Source organism: Anabrus simplex, chromosome 2 (assembly GCF_040414725.1).
Source record: "Anabrus simplex isolate iqAnaSimp1 chromosome 2, ASM4041472v1, whole genome shotgun sequence".
Lineage (NCBI taxonomy): Eukaryota > Metazoa > Arthropoda > Insecta > Orthoptera > Tettigoniidae > Anabrus > Anabrus simplex.
Genome location: NC_090266.1, coordinates 94,119,771 through 94,140,916, shown reverse-complemented (window position 1 = coordinate 94,140,916; position 21,146 = coordinate 94,119,771). Strand labels below are relative to the sequence as shown.

Here is a 21,146-nt window from a genome sequence, read left to right as displayed (position 1 = left end):
TTCTTTCTTTCTTTCTTTCTTTCTTTCTTTCTCTATGTACAAGATTCAGCTACACTGAGAACTTCTCACGTGTGATGTCAGCAGACGAATTAATAAGTGTAAACTTTCATATTAAAATATAACAAATATAACATTTAAGTAGCAGTTTACCGGGCGAATTGGCCGTGCGGTTAGGGGCGCGCAGCTGTGAGCTTGCATCTGGGAGACAGCGGGTTCGAACCCCACGAGGTTTTGCATCGCCATGGCCAAGTTGTCGTAGGTCAAGGTGGCGGTAAACCACTTCACCTTAACTTATTCTTAAGATATTATTTACACTAACTTTACTTGATGATACATCAAATTCGTGTTTCTTGTTAATATTTTTAAAGATAGCGAATTAGACAGGATCGTTGAAGTATTTTGTGCTGAGTGTGAGGAAGTTCTTTGAAGCGGGAAGAAACGCAGGGAGAGAACCGTGAAACAAGATATTCCGAACGGATATCCATTAAAACCCCATGGAGGAAACGCAGATCAGCTGACTGTCGCCTATTGTAACACATTTATCACCTTTAAAACCCACTGTGAAGAGTGATTTCTAATTGGAGTTTCTGTTCCTTACAATGGCATGAAACGGCGCTGCTATGTCTGACTAGTAAATATTGGAGGGGTGTTAAAGTTTTTCCTATTTGCTTTACGTCGCACCGACACAGATATGTCTTATGGCGACGATGGGATAGGAAAGGCCTAGGAAGTGGAAGGAAGCGGCCGTGGCCTTAATTAAGGTACAGCCCCGGCATTTGCCTGGTGTGAAAATGGGAAACCACGGAAAACCATCTTCAGGGCTGCCGACAGTGGGGCTCGAACCCACTATCTCCCGAATACTGGACACTGGCCGCACTTAAGCGACTGCAGCTATCGAGCTCGATTGGGGTGTTAGTATTAAATGTTTTATGGTAATAATGATGGGAAGGTATCTTGAAATCTGAAGTTACTGTTGGAACATTTCCTTGGTGTGAGCGTGAATTAAGTAGACCATGACCAAAATTAAGATTAACCGTCGATATTCATCGTCCTCCGAGGTCGATTCATTCAACTTTGTCTTCGTAAGCCTCACGAGATCCACATGGCAGTGAAGGTACGAAGGAAGTTCTGTACTACTTCAGCGTTTCTCTCTGGTTCGCCCCGATGTTTTCTCTTCACCTCTGAGGCGACGTGAGGACGACTCATGCAGAACATTGATGTTATGTTACAAATACGAAATACTCCAATAACGTAATGTTTGACATTTAGAATTACAATTCATAAAATGAGTCATTACACATGGTAAAAAATGAAATAGCATATGGCTTTTAGTGCCGGGAGTGTCCGAGGACATATTCGGCTCGCCAGGCGCATGTCTTTTGATCTGACACCCGTAGGCGACTTGCACGTCGTGATGAGGATGAAATGATTATTAGGAAGACACGTAAAACCAGCCCCCGTGCCAGTGGAATCAACCAATGATGGTTAAAACTCCCGACCCTGCCGGGAATCGAACCCAGGACCCCTGTGACCAAAGGCCAGCACGCTAACCATTTAGACGGACAATACTTATGGTTAAACTAGCATATGAGATGCACAGTTTGGCGAAACGAACCTCCGAACATCGGTAAATTTATGACTAATTCTCTTAATTGCTTGCTGAGTGGTGTCTTAACATGCACGGATCATAAATTAAGTCTTCTAATGCCACGGTGAGTGTCTTTGTTCTCTGTCAACTTTCATCATCATCATCATCATCTGTTTACCCTCCAGGTTCGGCTTTTCCCTCGGACTGAGCGAGGGATCCCACCTCTACCGCCTCAAGGGCAGTGTCCTGGAGCTTCAGACTCTTGGTCGGGGGATACAACTGGGGAGTATGACCAATACCTCGCCCAGGCGGCCTCACCTGCTATAGTGAACAGGGGCCTAGTAGGGGGATGGGAAGATTGGAAGGGATAGGCAAGGATGAGGGAAGGAAGCGGCCGTGGCCTTAAGATAGGTACCATCCCGGTGAAGTGGGAAACCACGGAAAACCACTTCGAGGATGGCTGAGGTGGGAATCGAACCCGCCTCTACTCAGTTGACCTCCCGAGGCTGAGTGGACCCCGTTCCAGCCCTCGTACCACTTTTCAAATTTCGTGGCAGAGCCGGGAATCGAACCCGGACCTCCGGGGGTGGCAGTTAATCACGCTAACCACTACACCACAGAGGCGGCTTCTGTCAACTTTCAACTAAGAGCTAACTCAGCAGTGAGTGGTGAAGAAAATGTAGAACATCCATGTATCTGTATTTATTCAGTCACGATGGTCGCTAGGAAATGGTGTGATGAACATTCGTAATCTGGGACATCAGAACCATTCATGACTTTCAGATTAGGAAATGTAGACATTGTTATCATTATAATGAGTGATGATAGTAATGCCATCACTTGCCATCACTCTCCCAGTATTCATCAGTGAACCATCTTTCACTTAATCCGAGTCAGCCTCTATAGTGTAATGGTTAGCATTCCCGGTTTCGATTCACGTTACTGCCAGGGATTTAAGACTGACAGGAGGGTTGGTATATAATTAAAGTGATACATTCAGCTCACCGTCATTGGGTGAGGGGTGTGGAGTTTTTGAAAAGAGCTGCGCCACCTCGGGACGAGGACACGAAATTAATTACTTACTTAATCTAAGATTGTTTACAGGGTCCGGCGGAAACGATTTACCAATTTCGCATATACAGGGTGAAGCTACATTCGCGCGTCGCGGCGTGTCTCCTCACATGCCAGCAATAAAAAAATGTCTCTCACAAAAGTCCCTCCTGCGAGTATATCCGGGAGAAACAGGTCGTTGAAGAGTGGCAATCTGGCAACACTGTAACCACATGTAGGGCAACTACCTCTGTCAGCACTTATTAGTCGTGCTGTACAGTTGTTGCAGTGGATAGAGTTTTGGGTTAACATGCAGGAGGTCGAGGGGTTGACCCTGGGTTGAGGCGTAGGCTATGTTTTTTATTTCGTAAATGTAGTCCAGGTGGTATTGTATCTGACATCTTAATCGTCTAGGAACAATTTGCACTTACATACTCCGATCCTAGAAATGGACGAACATTCGTTTTCATTGGTCAGCTTTGAAAGACGCCCTTCCCACGTCGTGGGCGTGAATCTCTTCGCACCACTTCATCTACTAGATGCGTTACAACGTGTTCAGCGTTACTAAATTTTGTAAATGTAGGGTACATGTGACCTAAGAAACGGTATCTTACTGTGTTACAGTATGTAATGTCCCATGGAAATTAGCAAATAAAAATCGCGCCTCAACCCAGGATCGAACCCCCGACCACCTGCACGCTAACCCAAAACTCTATCCACTGCAACAACTGTACAACACGACTAATACGTGCTGACAGAGGTAGTTGCCCTACATGTGGTTACAGTGTTGCCGGATTGCCACTCTTCAACGACCTGTTTCTCCCGGATATACTCGCAGGAGGGACTTTTGTGAGATACTATTTTGCTTGTTGTTTAAAGGGGCCTAACATCGAAGGTCATCGGCCCAGATACTATTTTTATTGCTGGCATGTGAGGAGTCGCGCTGCGACGCCCGAGTGCGCGAATTTCGCTTCACTCTGTATATCACAGTAACATTACATAGTGAATGTAAAGCACGAGACTGGTAATTGATAGAGAATATATTTCAATTTAATCACATAATAACACAGCACTAAGCAATTCGTCTCTTTTATTTATTATTATTATTATTATTATTATTATTATTATTATTATTATTATTATTATTAATTATGATGATTATTGCCGCCTCTGTGGTGTAGTGGTTAGCGTGATTAGCTGCCACCCCCGGAGGTCCGGGTTCGATTCCCGGCTCTGCCACGAAATTTGAAAAGTGGTACGAGGGCTGGAACGGGGTCCACTCAGCCTCGGGAGGTCAACTGAGTAGAGGTGGGTTCGATTCCCACCTCAGCCATCCTCGAAGTGGTTTTCCGTGGTTTCCCACTTCTCCTACAGGCAAATGCCGGGATGGTACCTAACTTAAGGCCACGGCCGCTTCCTTCCCTCTTCCTTGTCTATCCCTTCCAATCTTCCCCATCCCCCGCAAGGCCCCTGTTGAGCATAGCAGGTGAGGCCGCCTGGGCGAGGTACTGGTCATTCTCCCCAGTTGTATCCCCCGACCAAGAGTCTGAAGCTCCAGGACACTGCCCTTGAGGCGGTAGAGGTGGGATCCCTCGCTGAGTCCGAGGGAAAAGCCGAACCTGGAGGGTAAACAGATGATGATGATGATGATTATTATTATTATTATTATTATTATTATTATTATTATTATTATTATTATTATTATATTGTTATTTTATCTGAGACTGCAGAATGTCTGGAGAAATTGCTCAATGGTATGGACAGAGTCTTGGGTAAGAAGTACAAGACGAAAGCAAAAGTAATGGAGTGCAGTCGAAGTCATATGATGTAGGAAACATTAAATTTGGAAATGAAGTCTTAAAGGAAGTAGATGAATATTTTTACTTGGGTAGTAAAATATCTGTGTCGGTGCGACGCAAAGCAAATTGTCAAGTACGAGTATATTCATTTATTACCAACAGCAGCATTTCAGGTGTAACTAGCTGGACCTCTGCTCTGATGAGTCTCCTCAAAGTGTTGCAAACCCTGAGTTATCCCTGTGGAAGGAAATCGCAAACAGTCAAATCGGGGGATCTGGCTGGCCACATTTTATGTCCCCAAAACGTAAGGAGATTCTGCCCACGAACACAGTACTTTGTCATCGTGTCTCGAGCCGTATGTTCAGTTGTGCACTGCTTATTAGTCAGACTGGTCCTTATTAAGTGAGAGGTTTACATGAGGTTTAGCCCTCACCCAGATGGACAAATGCTGCAACAATGATAACGTGTTCACATTTTCATTCCTTTTGAGAACTAATGTACACGTCTTTTTTTTTTTTTTTTTTTTTTGCTAAGGTACAGCCGCAGCATTTGCCTGGTGTGAAAATGGGAAACCACGGAAAATCATTTTCAGGGCTGCCGATAGTGGGATTCGAACCTACTATCTCCCGGATGCAAGCTCACAGCCGCGCGCCTCTACGCGCACGGCCAACTCGCCCGGTAATGTACACGTCTGAACGGCTCTCTACCTACTAGTATACTGGAGGTGATATACAGTATAAGACATTGCCCACTTGGTACAGATAAAAGGTGAAGTAATTCCCCAAAGAACAATGCAATGGCGTATCTAATGGAGAAATTTTTACGAACACTAGGTAAACTTCATCGTAATTAGATTTGGATACAATTCTTCTTTATGTTGTATTTCTTCTTCTTGATACGTTTCTGCTTATGCAGGTCGTTCACAGAGCCTCTTTCAATCTTCTCTTTTTCCCACAGTCTATCGTTCATCGCTGTCTCCCATTGTAGTCTTCTCCAATTTACGTCATCGTCCACCTGATCCCTCCATCTGGTTCGTGGTCTTCCAATTGGTCTTCTTCCAGAGCTCTTCTTGGTAATCATTCTTGTCCCATTTTTTTGACGTGGCCAAACCATTTCAGCGTATTTCTCTCCATAGTGTCTTTTAGGGAGTTGATTTGTAGCGTGTTTCTTATTGTTTCATTTCTAATCTTGTCCCTCCAAGTTTTACCCAAGATCCCTCGCAGAAGCGCATCTCTGTCGCTTGTAATCTACTCAGATCTTTTTTTTTTTGTCCAAGTCCAACATTCTGATCCATAGGTCAATATTGGCAAATAATATGATTTATATATCATGATTTTTGCTTCGGTAATTTCCAATTTCTAATTATGTCTGGTACACAGTAATAAAATTTTGAGCAATTTCCTATCCTCTCCGAAATTTCTTCCTTGGTGTTTCCTTTCCCAGTTAGCTTACTTCCTAGGTATTTAAAAACATTTACTTCTTTAAGAATGTTTCCACCCTTCACTTTCCTGTTTTCTGTACTGATTTTTATTACCTCACTTTTCGTTAAACTTATTTCCATGCCTGCTTGTTCAATTGCCCTCTGCCAGATATTTAGTTGTTCTTCCAATTATTGCTCTCTTTCTTCCCATATCATCATATCATCTGCACATGCTATGACTTTCATATCATTTGCTGTTGGCTCTTGGCGAACTTTCCTCATAATGTCCATCACTATATTAAATAGCACTGGTTGTGTATGACGATACTATCTTTCTTGATTCGCAGTAATGTGAAACACCTATTTATGTTACAGATATGTCACCTGTCCGTTGGCAGCGTCGCCGCAGCAGCTGTGGTCAAGAGATGAACTGCTACAACGTTAAAGACAGGATCGTGGTGGTTGGCGGCAGCGCCGCTCCTGCAGAGAGAAGTGGACGTTGTTGGTCCCCACAGAGGCGAAGGCAGAGTAACAAGGTGTACCCTAGCTGTGACAATCCCAGCCACAAGGAAGCTACAGCCTCAAGAGAGAAGAGGAACCCTTTGCTGGATCGCGTCAAGAACACTCGCCTCTCATGTTTCCGTTCTTCAGGGAATATTTCACAACCAGAGGACTCGTCTGGGAGCGAGGTGGGATCGTCAGTGTACAATCACGCAGAAGATGTTGACGAAGAATGCCAAGGTCTTCTTGCTTACGATCAGGAGAGTATTAAAGAAGACGAACCATCGAATATTTCACATGCGTATCACCGAATTCGACCGTCTGTCAGTGTATCAGGTTGCAGTGGGGACGATGACGATGTATTCCTTCATTCGAGAATACAAAACTTAGAAGTTAAGAGTAATTCCCTCGACTTATGCAACACTCCAGTGGGTAGGTGTAATAGTGTGTTCAGTGTGTCGAAATCTAATGACAATGTATATTATACGAATCAAGAAGATCTTCATCGTGTAAGTCATAGCGAATTGAACGATGATGTTATTCACGATTTGAACACAGCAAATGATAGTGAAGAACCGAAGTCTCTGGGTGCATACCCACTAAAATCAACTCCAGATTCCACAAAATTACCTAAAAGTAGATGGAGACGAAACTTCAGAACACACCATGAGTCATTTACCTCAAGTTCTTGTCTGTCGGCTAAACTAAGAGCTATGTCTGAAAAATACTTGAAGTCATCTACCAATAGATTTCTTGCTAAGTTGTACCGCCATAACACAAGCGCCGAAGACAGTAGTACTGAGAGTGAGAAGAAGTGTAAAGCTACAGGGAAAGCAAAATTACGAAGTTTTTCGTATGGAGCCCTTCCTGGATTGGAAGAATTTCAGCGAAGGCACAACCCTTTATATCACGAAGAAGACGAGGACATTACGGGTCATGTTGTGGGAGATGATGGTGACCATATAGTCATTTGTGAAACGGAGGACTGTGACAGTGGTATTATTGTCAATGATTCAGCTAACTCTTCTGTTCTCGAAGGTGGTTTAGGAGAGCGGTGGTCGTGTCGTCACAATAGTGTTTCCTCTTACCACAAGAGTCGTTCCCGTGCAGAAAACGGTCATGTGCCCCGGACACATTTACGTAGTGCATCTCAGGATCAACAAATACCTTTATCACCATGTCAGAGTCCAAAGACCACTTCTGTAGAAGTATTCATGGAAGATAACATGAACGTGTCAAAGGACAGCAATAGAACCGCAGCTTTTGTTAGTGGTACCCGAGGGGAAGGGAGACCCAAACGAAGGCTATCTGAGAGAGCAGCTTCACTTGACAGGCACGAAGTATTCAGGAGACTTCAGAGTCACAGTGATGACGAATCTCCACACGAAATTGAAGGGGAAGAACTGACATTAGAATTAACTGAAAAACAGAGGCGTCGTCAGAGACTAGCTTCCAGTTCATCCCAGCCAAAAATTTCCAGAACACCACCTCCACTTCCTCCTCATAGGACTTCTGATGACTCGGACAGTTCCGAACTTCACAAACGAGAGTTCAAAGTGGTACGTCTGACTCGGTTTGAACCAGAAGAAGGACTTGGGATCTTCATAGCTAAAACTCGCCTCTCAGACCAAGGAAGCCCCGGTTATCTTGTCGCCCATGTGGTTCCAGAAGGCTTAGCAGACAGGTGAGTCAGTTCTGAAGATTGATATGACCTTTTGCCTTCCAGATAGCTGGTTATAGGTACTTTGCTGCGAAAAATCATACACTCAGTATTTTCAGTTTCTGAATTTCTTAGATTTAATTTTGTCAGCAGGTTAATTTTTATAAGCTTCATATTTTCAATTATATTATTTAATTATTTATTTATTTATTTATTTATTTAGGTGTAGCAAAGCTGAAGAACAAGAAATTAACAAGTATGGTTGCTTGTAAAAAGATGTAGGAACAATGGCAGGAGGGTTTTCATAATGAAGAATGGAGGGCTATGTGAGAAATGAACTTGTAAAATTAAAGCTAGATATGTATAAGAACTAGCTATGCTGGTGATGAATAGGGAAAGGTAGGTGATCTACAAGACTTGACCATGATGAATAAGAAGAGCAGAAAGACAATGGTTAGGCTCGTGTTTAATGAGGTATGAGGTATAGAAACAGGTGCCAAAAGTGTTAACTACAAAGTGGAAACTATATGGAGGTGTTTAGTTAATTCACACAGACTTTCAGATTAAATGCTGAGAGGTATAATAACCTATAATATAGGGTCCGATGAACTTAGAACAATAACTCAATAATAATAGTAGTAGTAGTAATAATAATAATAATAATAATAATAATAATAATAATAATAATAATAATAAATATTATTATATATTATCTAATATATATATCTAATATATAGGTATCAAATGAAACATTGGAAAGGGTACTTTGCTGGGAAAAATCATACACTCAGTATTTTCAATTTCTGAATTTCTTAGATTTAATTTTGTCAGCAGGTTAATTTTCATAAGCTTCATATTTTCAATTATTGTATATTCTTATATTATTATTATATTATTATTATTATTATTATTATTAGGCTACATGAAAATGTATTGAAAATATTTTTGTTCCTTGAAAATTGAAGACAGTATTTCGTCTCATGTCTTTCAAGCTCAGTATAACACCCCACCACAATGAAATATGAACTGGATATTTTTGAATGAAGGATATTATTGTGAAAGTCTCTAAGCAAATCATCTGACAAGACTCTGTGATGGTGTTTGGGGTTTGAACTACATGTAACTTGGTTTCCCATTGAAACTCATTCATAGAAATAGCTTGGAAGTAATTTCCTGGAACTAATTCTGTATCCCATTGCCTTTTGTTGCAGGGAAGGAACCCTGAGAGTTGGGGATGAGATAGTGAACGTAAATGGCCGCCGTCTGCGAGGGCTCACCATGGCTGGTGCGCGGGAAGCTTTACGTAGTGGACCCAAAGAAGTGGACCTAGTCATTGCTCGTCCCTTAAAACAGGACGAGAATCTTTCTAATAAATGCCAAACGCCCGTTCATCATAGTACTTCCATGTTGGAGAGCTCTGTTGATTATGAGAACGTACTCGTACTTCCTCGTCAGAAGCCTTCGTACAATAACTCCTTTAATTCCTCTGATGCTTCCTCATCATTTCGAAGCAGCATTTCCTCGAGTCCTGATACTACAAATCAAAGGCTTGCCTCTGTTTCTTCAGAACCAGCAGGTACTCAACACCAGGATGAGGCATCAGAAAACATTAGTTCACATAATAATAAATCAGTAAAGAAACGACATCACTTCCAGAAGCATAGTAGCAGTACCAGCAGTGGCAGTGGCAAAGTTCACCGCAGGACAGTTGTTAGTTACTCGGATGGCCAGAAGTCTGGCCTGATCTTGAATGAATCATTTGTTTATGGGAATTCCTCTGAAATGTCTCTGTCCGGCAAAAGTAAAAATATTGAGAAGTTAACGTCAAAAGGTTCAAGTTCTGGAGGTCACGATGAATCTCTGTCTTCTACTACAAACTTCTGCACTCTTCCCAGGAGGCCACGTTCCACTGTCTGTTCTTTCCACACCATCATATTCGAGAAGGGACCTGGAAAGAAAAGCCTTGGTTTTACAATTGTGGGAGGAAGTGACTCACCTAGAGGAGCCCTTGGAATCTTTATCAAGAGCATCTTACCGAATGGACAGGCAGCAGAAGATGGACGGCTTCGAGCTGGTAAGTTAACAAACTACCAGTAAATAGTATTAATTCTCTTGATGCAGCTGAATCAGTTTCTGATATATTATTTCTATGGGAGTTGTCACAGTGACATTCACTTAATACTCACCAAGATGGCCACGGTGCAAATCCTAGTCCATGCATGTGATATTTCAAATGAAGAATAATTATTTTTAAATCAGCCATTATAGTTCATTTTCCATGAATTATTGACTGGCTGATAAAGTTAGTTTCCTTAGAAATTTAACATTGGCAATAATGATGAAAAATTATATTATTTTCAATGCATATGAGTTTCTCAAAATAAGTAGTCATGCTTCTACAGCTTGGATTCCATGCTAAACTGTAAGTCGTGTCAACTGTCTTCTTAAACTGTATGCTTGCTTTTTTCTGATTCAATTTTTATCTTGTTCTGAATTAATTCAGTGAAATATATTCGAAGGTAGTCACATTATTTAACCTTTACAGGACCAACTGCTCTTAAGCGAAAGGCCGATTGAAAATAAATCGCCATTGACTGCGCTAGCTATAAAGAAGAGATATTGATATTTCATTGGAGCAATAAATCTTTAAAACATTTTTTTAATGTTTGTTTTATTTAGATTTTTGTTTGTTTTGCATTTACTGTGTAAACTGACAGTTTTTCATCATTTTGGGAAGAAAATCATTTTTTAAAAAAGTATCTTAGTTACAATCTACATTATGGATTTATGAAAGAAGAACTAAAAAATACACCTTGGTCTTTAACATCAAACGGCTGTTCTTTATGGCATCATTTTATTAAACATGCGTGGTCATAAAAGGATTAAAATATTAAGTAATGACTTCAGCTGTTCCTTAAATTTGATTATGTTTAGATGTAGCTTTAGTGGATAAGTAAGAGCTGAAACCGTGGCTGCCCTGTGAGCTTGACTTTTCTTGTGTACTGACACTCCTACAGTAAAATAGTTAATACATTTGTTTGGAGACCAGAAAGCCTGAAGGAAGACTCATTAAATCTTAAGTATGAATATCAAGTATAAAAGAATTTAAATTTGAAGTGTGTTTAGAGACTCTCTTATTATACTGTCCTCAGAATTTACCACAGACAGTACACATGGATAAAATTTCTCTCCCTCAAGTCTGTATCGCTAAGTGATATATTCTCGTACTTTTAACTAGAACTATCAAGGTTCATAGTTTGGGTCAGGAAAATGACCGTATAATTATGATAAAACTGAGCAGAATCTCTACCTTAAATATCAAAAGTTCATTTCAGTTAGCTTTCAGTGTGTCATTACTGACCTGGATGGCCTAATGGGTTAGTACATTGGCTATGTCCATGGACTTGGAAACAGGCCATTTAGTTCTCAATAATGACCTTGAAATGGTTTGCTGAGTTCACTGGAAAGCTATGTTACTGTGGAACACTGAACAATAAAGGATCAAAACATTTCACATTTTTATGGTCTCCCATTTCAAATGCTTTCTACAGTTACAATTTGTTTTCTCTTAACCAAACCCTAATCATTTATAAATATAAAGACTATTACAAACATCACAATAATACTGGTTATCAAGCAAATCACACAGAGCTGGAGATTTTACAGCTTTAAGCCACCAAAGACTTATGTGTTTTGCTTGATGTACCAAGCACTGAAGCAAGCACAGCAATGACGACCATGGTGATTTGTAGTCCTAAATAAATCAGCTACAAATTAGTGTGTTTCTCTGTCTTTTAGGAGATGAAGTTTTGGCTGTGAATGGTCAAGTTTGTCACGATCTAACTCACTCCGAGGCTGTTGCCCTCTTCAAAAAGATCAAATCCGGACCAGTAGCACTGCACATCTGTCGCCGAGTTCGCACCAAAGAAGCGTAAGTACCTCTTAATTTACTCATTCTTGTCTGGTTCAGAATTCACCTTCTTCGTCCAATCCTCAGAACGTACTGAGCAGAGTGGTCATGCACGTTAACACACTATGGCTCTGCATTTTGGAGACATGCCGGCTGTCCATTCAGGAGATAGTGGGTTCGAACCCCACTGTTGGCAGCCCTAAAGATGGTTTCCCAACTTATCAATCTCATTTTTGTCCCGTATTGGCATCAACTCAACTAAGGTTAGGTTGAAGGAAGAATCCCATCTTCCAATGGTTTCCCATTGTTTGCCATTTTAGCACCAGGCTGTACCTTAATTAAGGCCACAGCTGCTTCCTTCCCACTCCTGGTCCTTTCCCATCCCACTTATGTGAGTCAGTGTGATGTAAGGCAACTTGTAAAGAAAAAGGAAAGAACTAGAAACAAGGTAGAGTGAGCTGTAGATTGTGATCTACTATATAACATAGTACAGTACCTGCTGTTGAAACAAGTTCCTTCTAATATTTAGCTTGATGCTTTCACAGCCCATATTAATAGACATGATAATGCAGCTTTAGGGCTTTTGCCCTGTCAAGATGAGGAGAAATTCTTCAATCAAACAATCACTAATGATCTGCAATTTGGGGAGTCGCCCAGGTGGCAGATTCCCTATCTGTTGTTTTCCTAGCTTTTTCTTAAATGATTGCAAGGAAATTGGAAATTTACTGAACATCTCCCTTGGTAAATTATTCCAATCCCTAAATCCCTATCCTATAAACGAATACTTGCCCCAATTTGTCCTCTTCAATTCCAACTTTATCTTCTTTCCTACTTTTAACGACACCACTCAAACATATTCGTCTACTGATATCCTCCAACGCCATCTCTCCAATGACAGCTCGGAACATACCGCTTAGTCGAGCAGCTCGTCTCCTTTCTCTCAGGTCTTCCCAGCCCAAACTTTGCAACATTTTTGTAACGCTACTCTTTTGATGGAAATCGCCCAGAACAAATCGAACTTTAACCCCATCAATGCAGTAATTAAAACTGAGAGGACATTTCCTATTTGTGAAACTCACAGCCTGACTTTTATCCCCGTTTATCATCATACCATTGCCTACTGTCCATCTCACAACATTATCGAGGTTTTGCAGTTGCTCACAATCTTGTAACTTATCTATTACTCTGTACAGAATAACATCGTCTGCAAAACGCCTTATCTCTGATTCCACTTCTTTACACATATCATTGATATATATAAGAAAACATAACGGTCCAATAATACTGCCTTGAGGAATTCCCCTCTTAATTATTACAGGGACAGATAAAGCTTCACCTACTCTAATTCTCTGGGTTCTATTTTCTAGAAACTTAGCCACCCATTCAGTCACTCTTTTGTCAAGTCCAATTGCACTCATTTTTGCCAGTAGTCTTTACATTTTGCTGAGACTTTCAATTATTAGAGAAGTTTTCCTCGTGGACAGACAAGTCTTTCTTCTAAAGACATGAAGCAAAGTCTCCGCGGAATTATTTCTTGATGCAGTAGAAGCCCAAAAGCTACATTATCTAGTTCTTTCTAGTTCTATTTTGATGAATATTGGTTTATTGCAATGGATAGAGAATAACCAAGTGTATAATTGGTTATCACAGGCAGGATGTTAGGAAGAGAGAGAGAATACAAGAGTGAAGGAATGATGACAAACATGGAAACACATCTTACACATTGGCATCATCATAGCTGGGCTCTCCCCTCGTCTGTCTCAGTCTTCTCCGTCTCATCACATTCCTGCTTCGGAACTTCATTAGTGAGAGCAGACATTTATACTGCTGAGGGGCCTTTCTTGGTAGACTTAAGATGAGGAGAAGACATGAGTTGGCTGTGCGGCTGTGACTTTACATCCGGGAGATAGTGGGTTCGAATCCCACTGTCGGCAGCCCTGAAGATGGTTTTCCATGGTTTCCCATTTTCACACCAGGCAAATGCTGGGGCTGCATCTTAATTAAGGCCACCGGCCGCTTCCTTCCTACTCCTAGGCCTTTCCTATCCCATCATCGCCTTAAGACCTATCTGTGTCGGTGCGACGTAAAACCACTAGCAAAAAAAGTACCAAACAAAAAAAAAAAAAAAAAAAAGACTATCAGGGAAGGGATTTGCACATGGACCTCCAAGCTGACAGGATCACATTGCAGCTACAGTGACACCGGCTGAGTGATTGTGTTCGATACTCATTTCTCTGCATGGCTCTCACGCTGGTCTTAAAGTCACGTGCAGGTTTAGCAAAGCCCAACTGAATTCATCCACAAAACTATCTGATTGGTTATTGTTTGCAGCTTATATGTAAAATGACAATGGCAGTGAGTGATTGAATTATTTTTTAAAAATTATTTATCAGTGCAACCAACGCTCTAATGTTCATATAACCAGGTCATGTTGTTTCTTACCATGCTGTATATATATAAACATATATTAGCATTTATCCTGGTTATATTATTTGATTCATCCTAATGTTAAATGCTATATATTGCAGATTTACAGGCATAACAAATAAAGTTAAAAATTTCACATCTGAGAAATAAAAGAGGTTTGAAAGTTATCAATCCTTCATTGCCAATATCTGCTCTCAGAACAATATTAAATTTATGTAGATGAGTTTGTTAGAGTATCTAGAATATTGATGGTGGACAGCATGTAAATGCAAAAAACTCAAAACTGACTTAATGTATTGTGTTGCAAACCCAGAATAAATTACATTTATCCTAATATCCAACTATCATTGTGTTTATCCTCTGTTCCTACCTTCTTCCTTGCTTCCTGAGTTTGGCTCCATTAGTGATACCTTAATATGTTTGAACAGAATATTTATTGATTGTGTACACTGTTCTGGAGCTCAATTTATTATCAAAAATTTCTCTTGGTACAGTAACAAATGTAAAAATGACCGATGTGGTTCAGAGAATATTCCGATTGTAACTCTTAAGAACATTTTGTTTCATGTGTTGCAGATCGACTAAAGCAAAATCCTGCACTGATTTGGTCCAGGCAACAGATCCTGAATAACTGCAGAAGAACTTGAGCATGTTAAGGAAAAACAACCAAAATTTCACAATGCACTTTATAGATATTTGTAGAGAATTATTTCTGAATTATTGGTAGCTACGTGCTGTTTGATGTTGTAGATCACTTTGTGTGTCTCTACCAATCTCTTTCTGCATCGGTTGATTTCCAATTAATTGTCAATATGTTATTGATAGTTGTACAAAAGGCAGCATTTACTCTTCATTGTATACTGGTACCTATAATTGTATCATTGTCCATGTTTATATGTAAGAGGGAATAAATGAAACCATATCAAGTGTTCAAGTGATTGTACACAATAGTAGAAGAGATGGCATCCCTTGTAAATACCGATGCAGAAGTGGGACGAAACTGCACTGTGTGCACACTTGTGTTCTTATCAGAAGCATAATTATTTCCTCATACTGCACACTGTAACATTCACCTCATTTGAAACATTAAATTGTCCATTTTGTAGAATTCAATAAATTCTGTATTATGTTTAATATTCTGTTGAAGTTTATTACAGTACTGTTTTACATTCAGGGATGCCCTTAGTGTTAGTTCACTGTGTGAATTGTAGTTCTCATTTATTCTGACATCATTGCTTTTATTATCCTTGATGTTAGCTCCAGAAGAAAGAAATGTTCCATTCATAGCATTTTGATAATCAGTCACTAAATATATTGGTCTTCAAATTAGAGAAAGATGAGGATTGCTTTGAAGTCATAGCCTACCTTCCAGAGTTGCTAATGTGGAGTGTTAAAACCTAGTCAATCAACAAATAATTATCATGTTCAAGAGCATGGACAGGAAGTGTAATGATAAATTTATAATATAATTACTGAAAAAGGAAAACATAATGTTAAACAAACACTTATAATAAACTAAACAATATTTCAGATTTTATCTAAAGCGAAATATAATTGTCCTTGGCACTCAAGTCTGAGTCCTTGCTCTACAGACTGGCACGTTAACCACAGTACAAATATCTGTCTGCAATCATTGTCGATAGCCACAAATAGCAGGTAAAATATGCATTTTTGTTCTTCCTACAGAGCTACATAGTACAGCTTCATGTGCAGTTGTTAGCAATACAAATATTTGATGTTGTCTACTTGTCTGTAGCATGATCTGATGGAAAGGACCAAATTGCATTCAGTCATCTCTGATGTTGTGCCAGCATGCCTATGCTGCCATATTAGAACCTCACCTTAGTGATTTTGGTCAGTGTATTCTTTTCATTAGTAGAAACAAAAGTCAAAATTTTTCATGACTGGCAGGGCTATCTTTAGTAAAAAATAAAGAAAAATGAAGCACAACTAAAGATAATGTAACGAGTAAAATGACTAAATTGTCACTAATTTGTGTCATCATTGCTCTGATTGTCAACCCTGAGAGTAATACATCTATAAATACTGCTTCAGTTACACCACATATTTCATAGACATATCACTATTATTAAGGTTCCGTTTTGATGGGCATTGTGCTCTATCAATCAATCAGTTACTACTGATCTGCATTCAGGTCAGTAGCCCAGGTGGCAGATTCCCTCTCTATTGTTTTCCTAGCCTTTTATTAAATGATTGCAAAGAAATTGGAAATTCATTGAACATCTCCTTTGGTAAGTTATTCCAATCCCTAACTCCTCTTCCTATAAAGGAATATTTGGCCCAATTTGTCCTCTTGAATTCCAGCTTTATTTCCATATTGTGATATTTCCTTCTTTTAAAGACACCACTCAAACTTATTTGTATACTGATGTTATTCCACGTCATCTCTCTACCGACAGCTCGAAACATACCACTAATAATACCAATAGAGTTGATTCATTATTGGACATTATAAATTTTCCAGCTAACTCATTCCTGGTTGCCAGCATTTTGCCCTAGTGTGCTAAGTTGGGTCCACCAGTTGGTAAATGGCACACCTACCAAGACGCATGGCTAGTGCATATCGTGGAGGCCTCTGCGTAAGCTACTTGGAGCCACCGGCAGTGCCAATGCACTATGAGAGACTTTGTTTCATTTTCAAAAATTGATGCCTGCCTGGCCATCAGATGATGAAGATGTTGATTCCCATAGCGAACCTGAAATATCCATCCAGAGAGCAAGGAATTTCAGTTTGAGTCCCAGGGGCAATTTACCTTACAGAATGACTGCTACTGGGTGATCAAGCGTTTTCGACCTTGAATGACGTCTTTGCTGTGGAGCAAGTTTTTATCTGCAAAGACAGAAAGCGTGCAGAACATCGTGGCATGGGTGACTTCAACTTGGTGATGTGGGGTGACAGGTGTTTTGTAGTACGGATGTAGCCTACTTGTTAAAAGTTTCAACTTCTTCCATTTGTTTGTGCTAAATTCTTGTATTCAGAATTTGTGTAGTTTTCACAGTTGCCAAAACACCCTATTTGCAACTAGATGGTATTCTGAGTATTAATGAGTTACAAAAATGATAATATGATAACATCCATGCAATTCACAGGGGAATGGTGGCTTGTACTTCACTGCATATCTGAAGCAACAGAACATAAAACAGTTCACTCCATTTTGCACCAGGAGCACACATATCAAAGATAGGTGTGTTAATTATTTAATATTTTTAGAAAAAATATGAGTATTAGGGACTTCAGAAATGAGAAACCAAAGCTTTGTTATTTCCTGAAATATGTATGGATAGAACATAAATCATATTTTAAATAAAACTATTCTAATGTCTAGCTATTTGCAAGGAGTACGTGAGAATGTGCAGCTGCACTGAAAGTCAGCAATACTACCAAAAGGCAGGACGAGAAAGTGATCTCTGACTGTCGAGTACTCCCTCTATTCCAAACAAACTGATACATGGCACGATATAATTACAAATCCATGTCTGTACTGAATATCTCTATGGCATGATCTCAATAAAAATGGTAGAAATTGACTATGAAATTACAAGTTGCAACAAGGTATTTGAATGAATGTACACAGGCTTATGAAAGAACTTCCTGGAATATATAGCTTTTCCCTCTGCATCTGGCATGTCATCTTGTTGTAAGCCTATTCAGTGTTCATCTTATAGCCTATTATGGTATTTAATTTCTAGTCTATGACTAGAAACATCCTTCAGTCTCAAGTGTTGATTCCTAGCACAAAAATAAGTAATTGTAGACACCCATGTGTAAATCAGCAGTATCTGTTATTGTAAGTAGTTATTTTTTTTGTATTTTATTTATGTAAATAACAATTAAATACTTGTAAAATAAATGCAATTATTCAAATAAACTGTTCTTAAATATATTCTACCTCCTTGACCTACCTGATCTTGAGAAAAAGAGAGCAAGAAGTCATGAGACAAACTCCATCTTCCATTGATCACAGAGTTGACTAGCCTTACGAGTGTTTAATGTCTGTACACAGACTGAAAATATAGCAAATTAAAACTCATCCAGAATTATCCTTTCATCAGCTGTTTCATTCTCCAAGGCAATTGAGTCGCTCTTTCACAGAGAAGACTCACTAATTGAATTTTGGTCTCTTGACTCTTCAAATGAAAAATTACTTTTATCTACATATGTAGAGTCACAAAAGAATTTTTGTGAGTAACTTGGACCAAGGACCTTCACGTACCATTCCGATATATAATATTAGTCAAGGACCTATTTTACATTCATATTTTGACATGGCGACCGAGCCTACTTTTCACTATTGTTTGATACCGAAATTTTGACATAATTCACCAGGAAACAGTAATTCAGGGAAACAATTTTACATTCATATTTTGATATGGCAACCAAGCCTTTTTTTATACCAAAATTTTGACATAATTCATAAGAAAACAATAAATCAGGGAAACAAATGGAAACAACAGGCAACATCTCCAGCTAGAATATGTAGAATCAAAGATTGGTCATCTCCAACACTATCTGATATAAGGGCTTTGATTGGCAAAATATCTTATTTGTGGAATGACTCACATGCCATTTTTGCACTAACATGCTGCTGCGAAAAAATTCAATAACATCCTACAGACCTCTGCATTAGAGTACATCCAGTATTCAAGGTAATTAATCAATATTATGTTCATATGCATGTCACACAAATAACTATATAAATTGCAAAAGGCCAATCTCAAAAGTCGTGGCGGATGCTTGACTGAACACGATAGCCTCTCACAGCATGTAAAAAGCTAGCAGGGAGATAACACAACTCTCTATTAGTGGATTCTCCTTTCAGCCAGCCCTACAAGTGTCGTTTACTGCCATCTGTCGAGTTTTATATTACTACGTCCGCCGTGACATTGGATCTCTGACCATTTCATATCTTATATTCCGCTTGCGTGCAACCTGTTACAGGATTTAATATATTGAATTTAGCCCTCTAAGAACTAAGTCAATAATGAAGAACCTCCGAGAAGACCTTTGTTACAGAGAATTTAAGAACTGAACTTCATTACCAGGAAAAGGAAGAGGAGACAAGTTCTTAAGTGATGTGTAGTGCTGGCTAATAAATGGTCTTTCGACAGCAGAATGAACAACCTGCCTGTAAAGGAATGTGAATATAGCAACTGTCAGAGCTATACACAGCAGGACTGAGGACGGCACCCGGTACAGATAAGGTTGCGCAAAGAATGAAACTCTTGGACACGTTCTAGGACAGTATGACCATGAATTCTTGCTCAAAAATTCACATTATCATTTAGTCAGATCCCAGATAGCCACTACCTTGATAATTAAAGGTCTTGAAGTGCATGAAGATGTTGTCTGCCTTAGTATAAATGGCTCAATATATCCTGTGGACATAATCACCTACTCCAAAACTTCAAGATGTAAGCTAATTATCAACCCTACAATCGGACTTGAACTGGGCCTTGAACAAGCGATGGTTGTCAGCAATGAAAAGAAGGCAATAAATGACCCACTAATCCCATGCTTCAAGGAGAAGTGTTGATTATGATGATGATGATGATGATGATGATGATGATGATGATGATGATTGTTGTTTTAAGGGGCCCAACATCAAAAGTCATCAGCCCCCAAGGAGAAGTGTACTGGTGTATGTGGTGTATGTCATTTGAGAAGTTTTCTATGGACAATATAAGCCTGAGTGGTGATACAACCTTTTAACTTTTCCAGTCTGTCGAGCATAAGATTCTAATTTACTATACAACAGTACATACATGAAGAAAAAATAGTTTATTACTTGAGGCATTCAAAAATGATTGACACTAAATGAATCAGTTACTTTTAAAAACCCTTAAGTCAAGAACTGTAAATTTGTGAGAAAATAAAGACTGAATAGTAAATTATGTAGAGAACTTTTATATGCTTTTATCACTTATGAAATTTAAATCTTGATTCAGCATGCAATGAAGGTATGTAATTTGCTTGTATAAATATTACTGGTTCAAAAGTCCATGACCTACGGGATTTCAAAACTTACTGAAGAATTTTTTATAAAAACATGGCACATGGTTTCTGTGGCATAGTTGTTAGTGTGACTAGCTACCACCCCTGGAGGCCCAAGTTCAATTCCTGGCTCTACCATGAAATTTGAAAAGTGGTACGAGGACTGGAACAGAATCCACTCAGCCTTGGGAGGTCATCTGGGTAGAGGGGGATTCGATTCCCACCTCAGCCATCCTCGAAGTGGTTTTCCATGGTACCCTACCTCTCTTAAGGCTACAGCTGCTTTTTCCCTCTTCCTTGTCTATCCCCTTCAATCTTCCCATCCCCACCACAAGGCTCCTGTTCAGCATAGTAGGTGAGGGCGCCTGGGCAATGTACTGGTCATCTTACCCAGTTGTATCCCCAACCCAAAGTCTCATGCTCCAGGAAACTGCCCTTGAAGTGGCAGAGGTGAGTCTGAGGGAAAACCAACCCTGGACGGTAAACAGATTAAGAAATGGCACATATTTCTTAGAATACTATGTTCAGTTATAATACAGTATTCATCTAGAAAATGTCCGCCTCCGTAGTGTAACGGTTGGTGTTTTTAGCTGCCGTCCTTGGGGGCCCGGGTTTGATTCCCGGTACTGCCAAAATTTAAGAGTGGCAGGAGGGCTGGTACGTGGTTGAAATGGTACATGCAGCTCACCTCCAATGGGGGTGTGCCTGAAAAGAGCTGCACCACCTCGGGATGAGGACATGAGTTTACTTTATCTAGAAAATAATTCACATGTCGGTT

At 39.7% G+C, this 21,146-nt stretch overlaps 1 protein-coding gene across 3 annotated transcripts in view; it reads left to right on the top strand.

Annotated features, from left to right (window-relative positions):
* The window catches only part of LOC136863910 (uncharacterized), a 528,465-nt gene extending 510,231 nt beyond the window's left edge, over positions 1-18,234 (top strand). For all 3 annotated transcript variants that reach the window (XM_067140326.2, XM_068226094.1, XM_068226093.1), the window contains exons 3-6: positions 6,233-8,042; positions 9,230-10,092; positions 11,817-11,949; positions 14,932-18,234. In XM_067140326.2, the coding sequence (XP_066996427.2) occupies positions 6,233-8,042; positions 9,230-10,092; positions 11,817-11,949; positions 14,932-14,986 (2,861 nt within the window). In that variant the 3' untranslated portion in view covers positions 14,987-18,234. The remainder of the gene's footprint in view (positions 1-6,232; positions 8,043-9,229; positions 10,093-11,816; positions 11,950-14,931) is intronic.
* Positions 18,235-21,146: the final 2,912 nt, after the last annotated feature.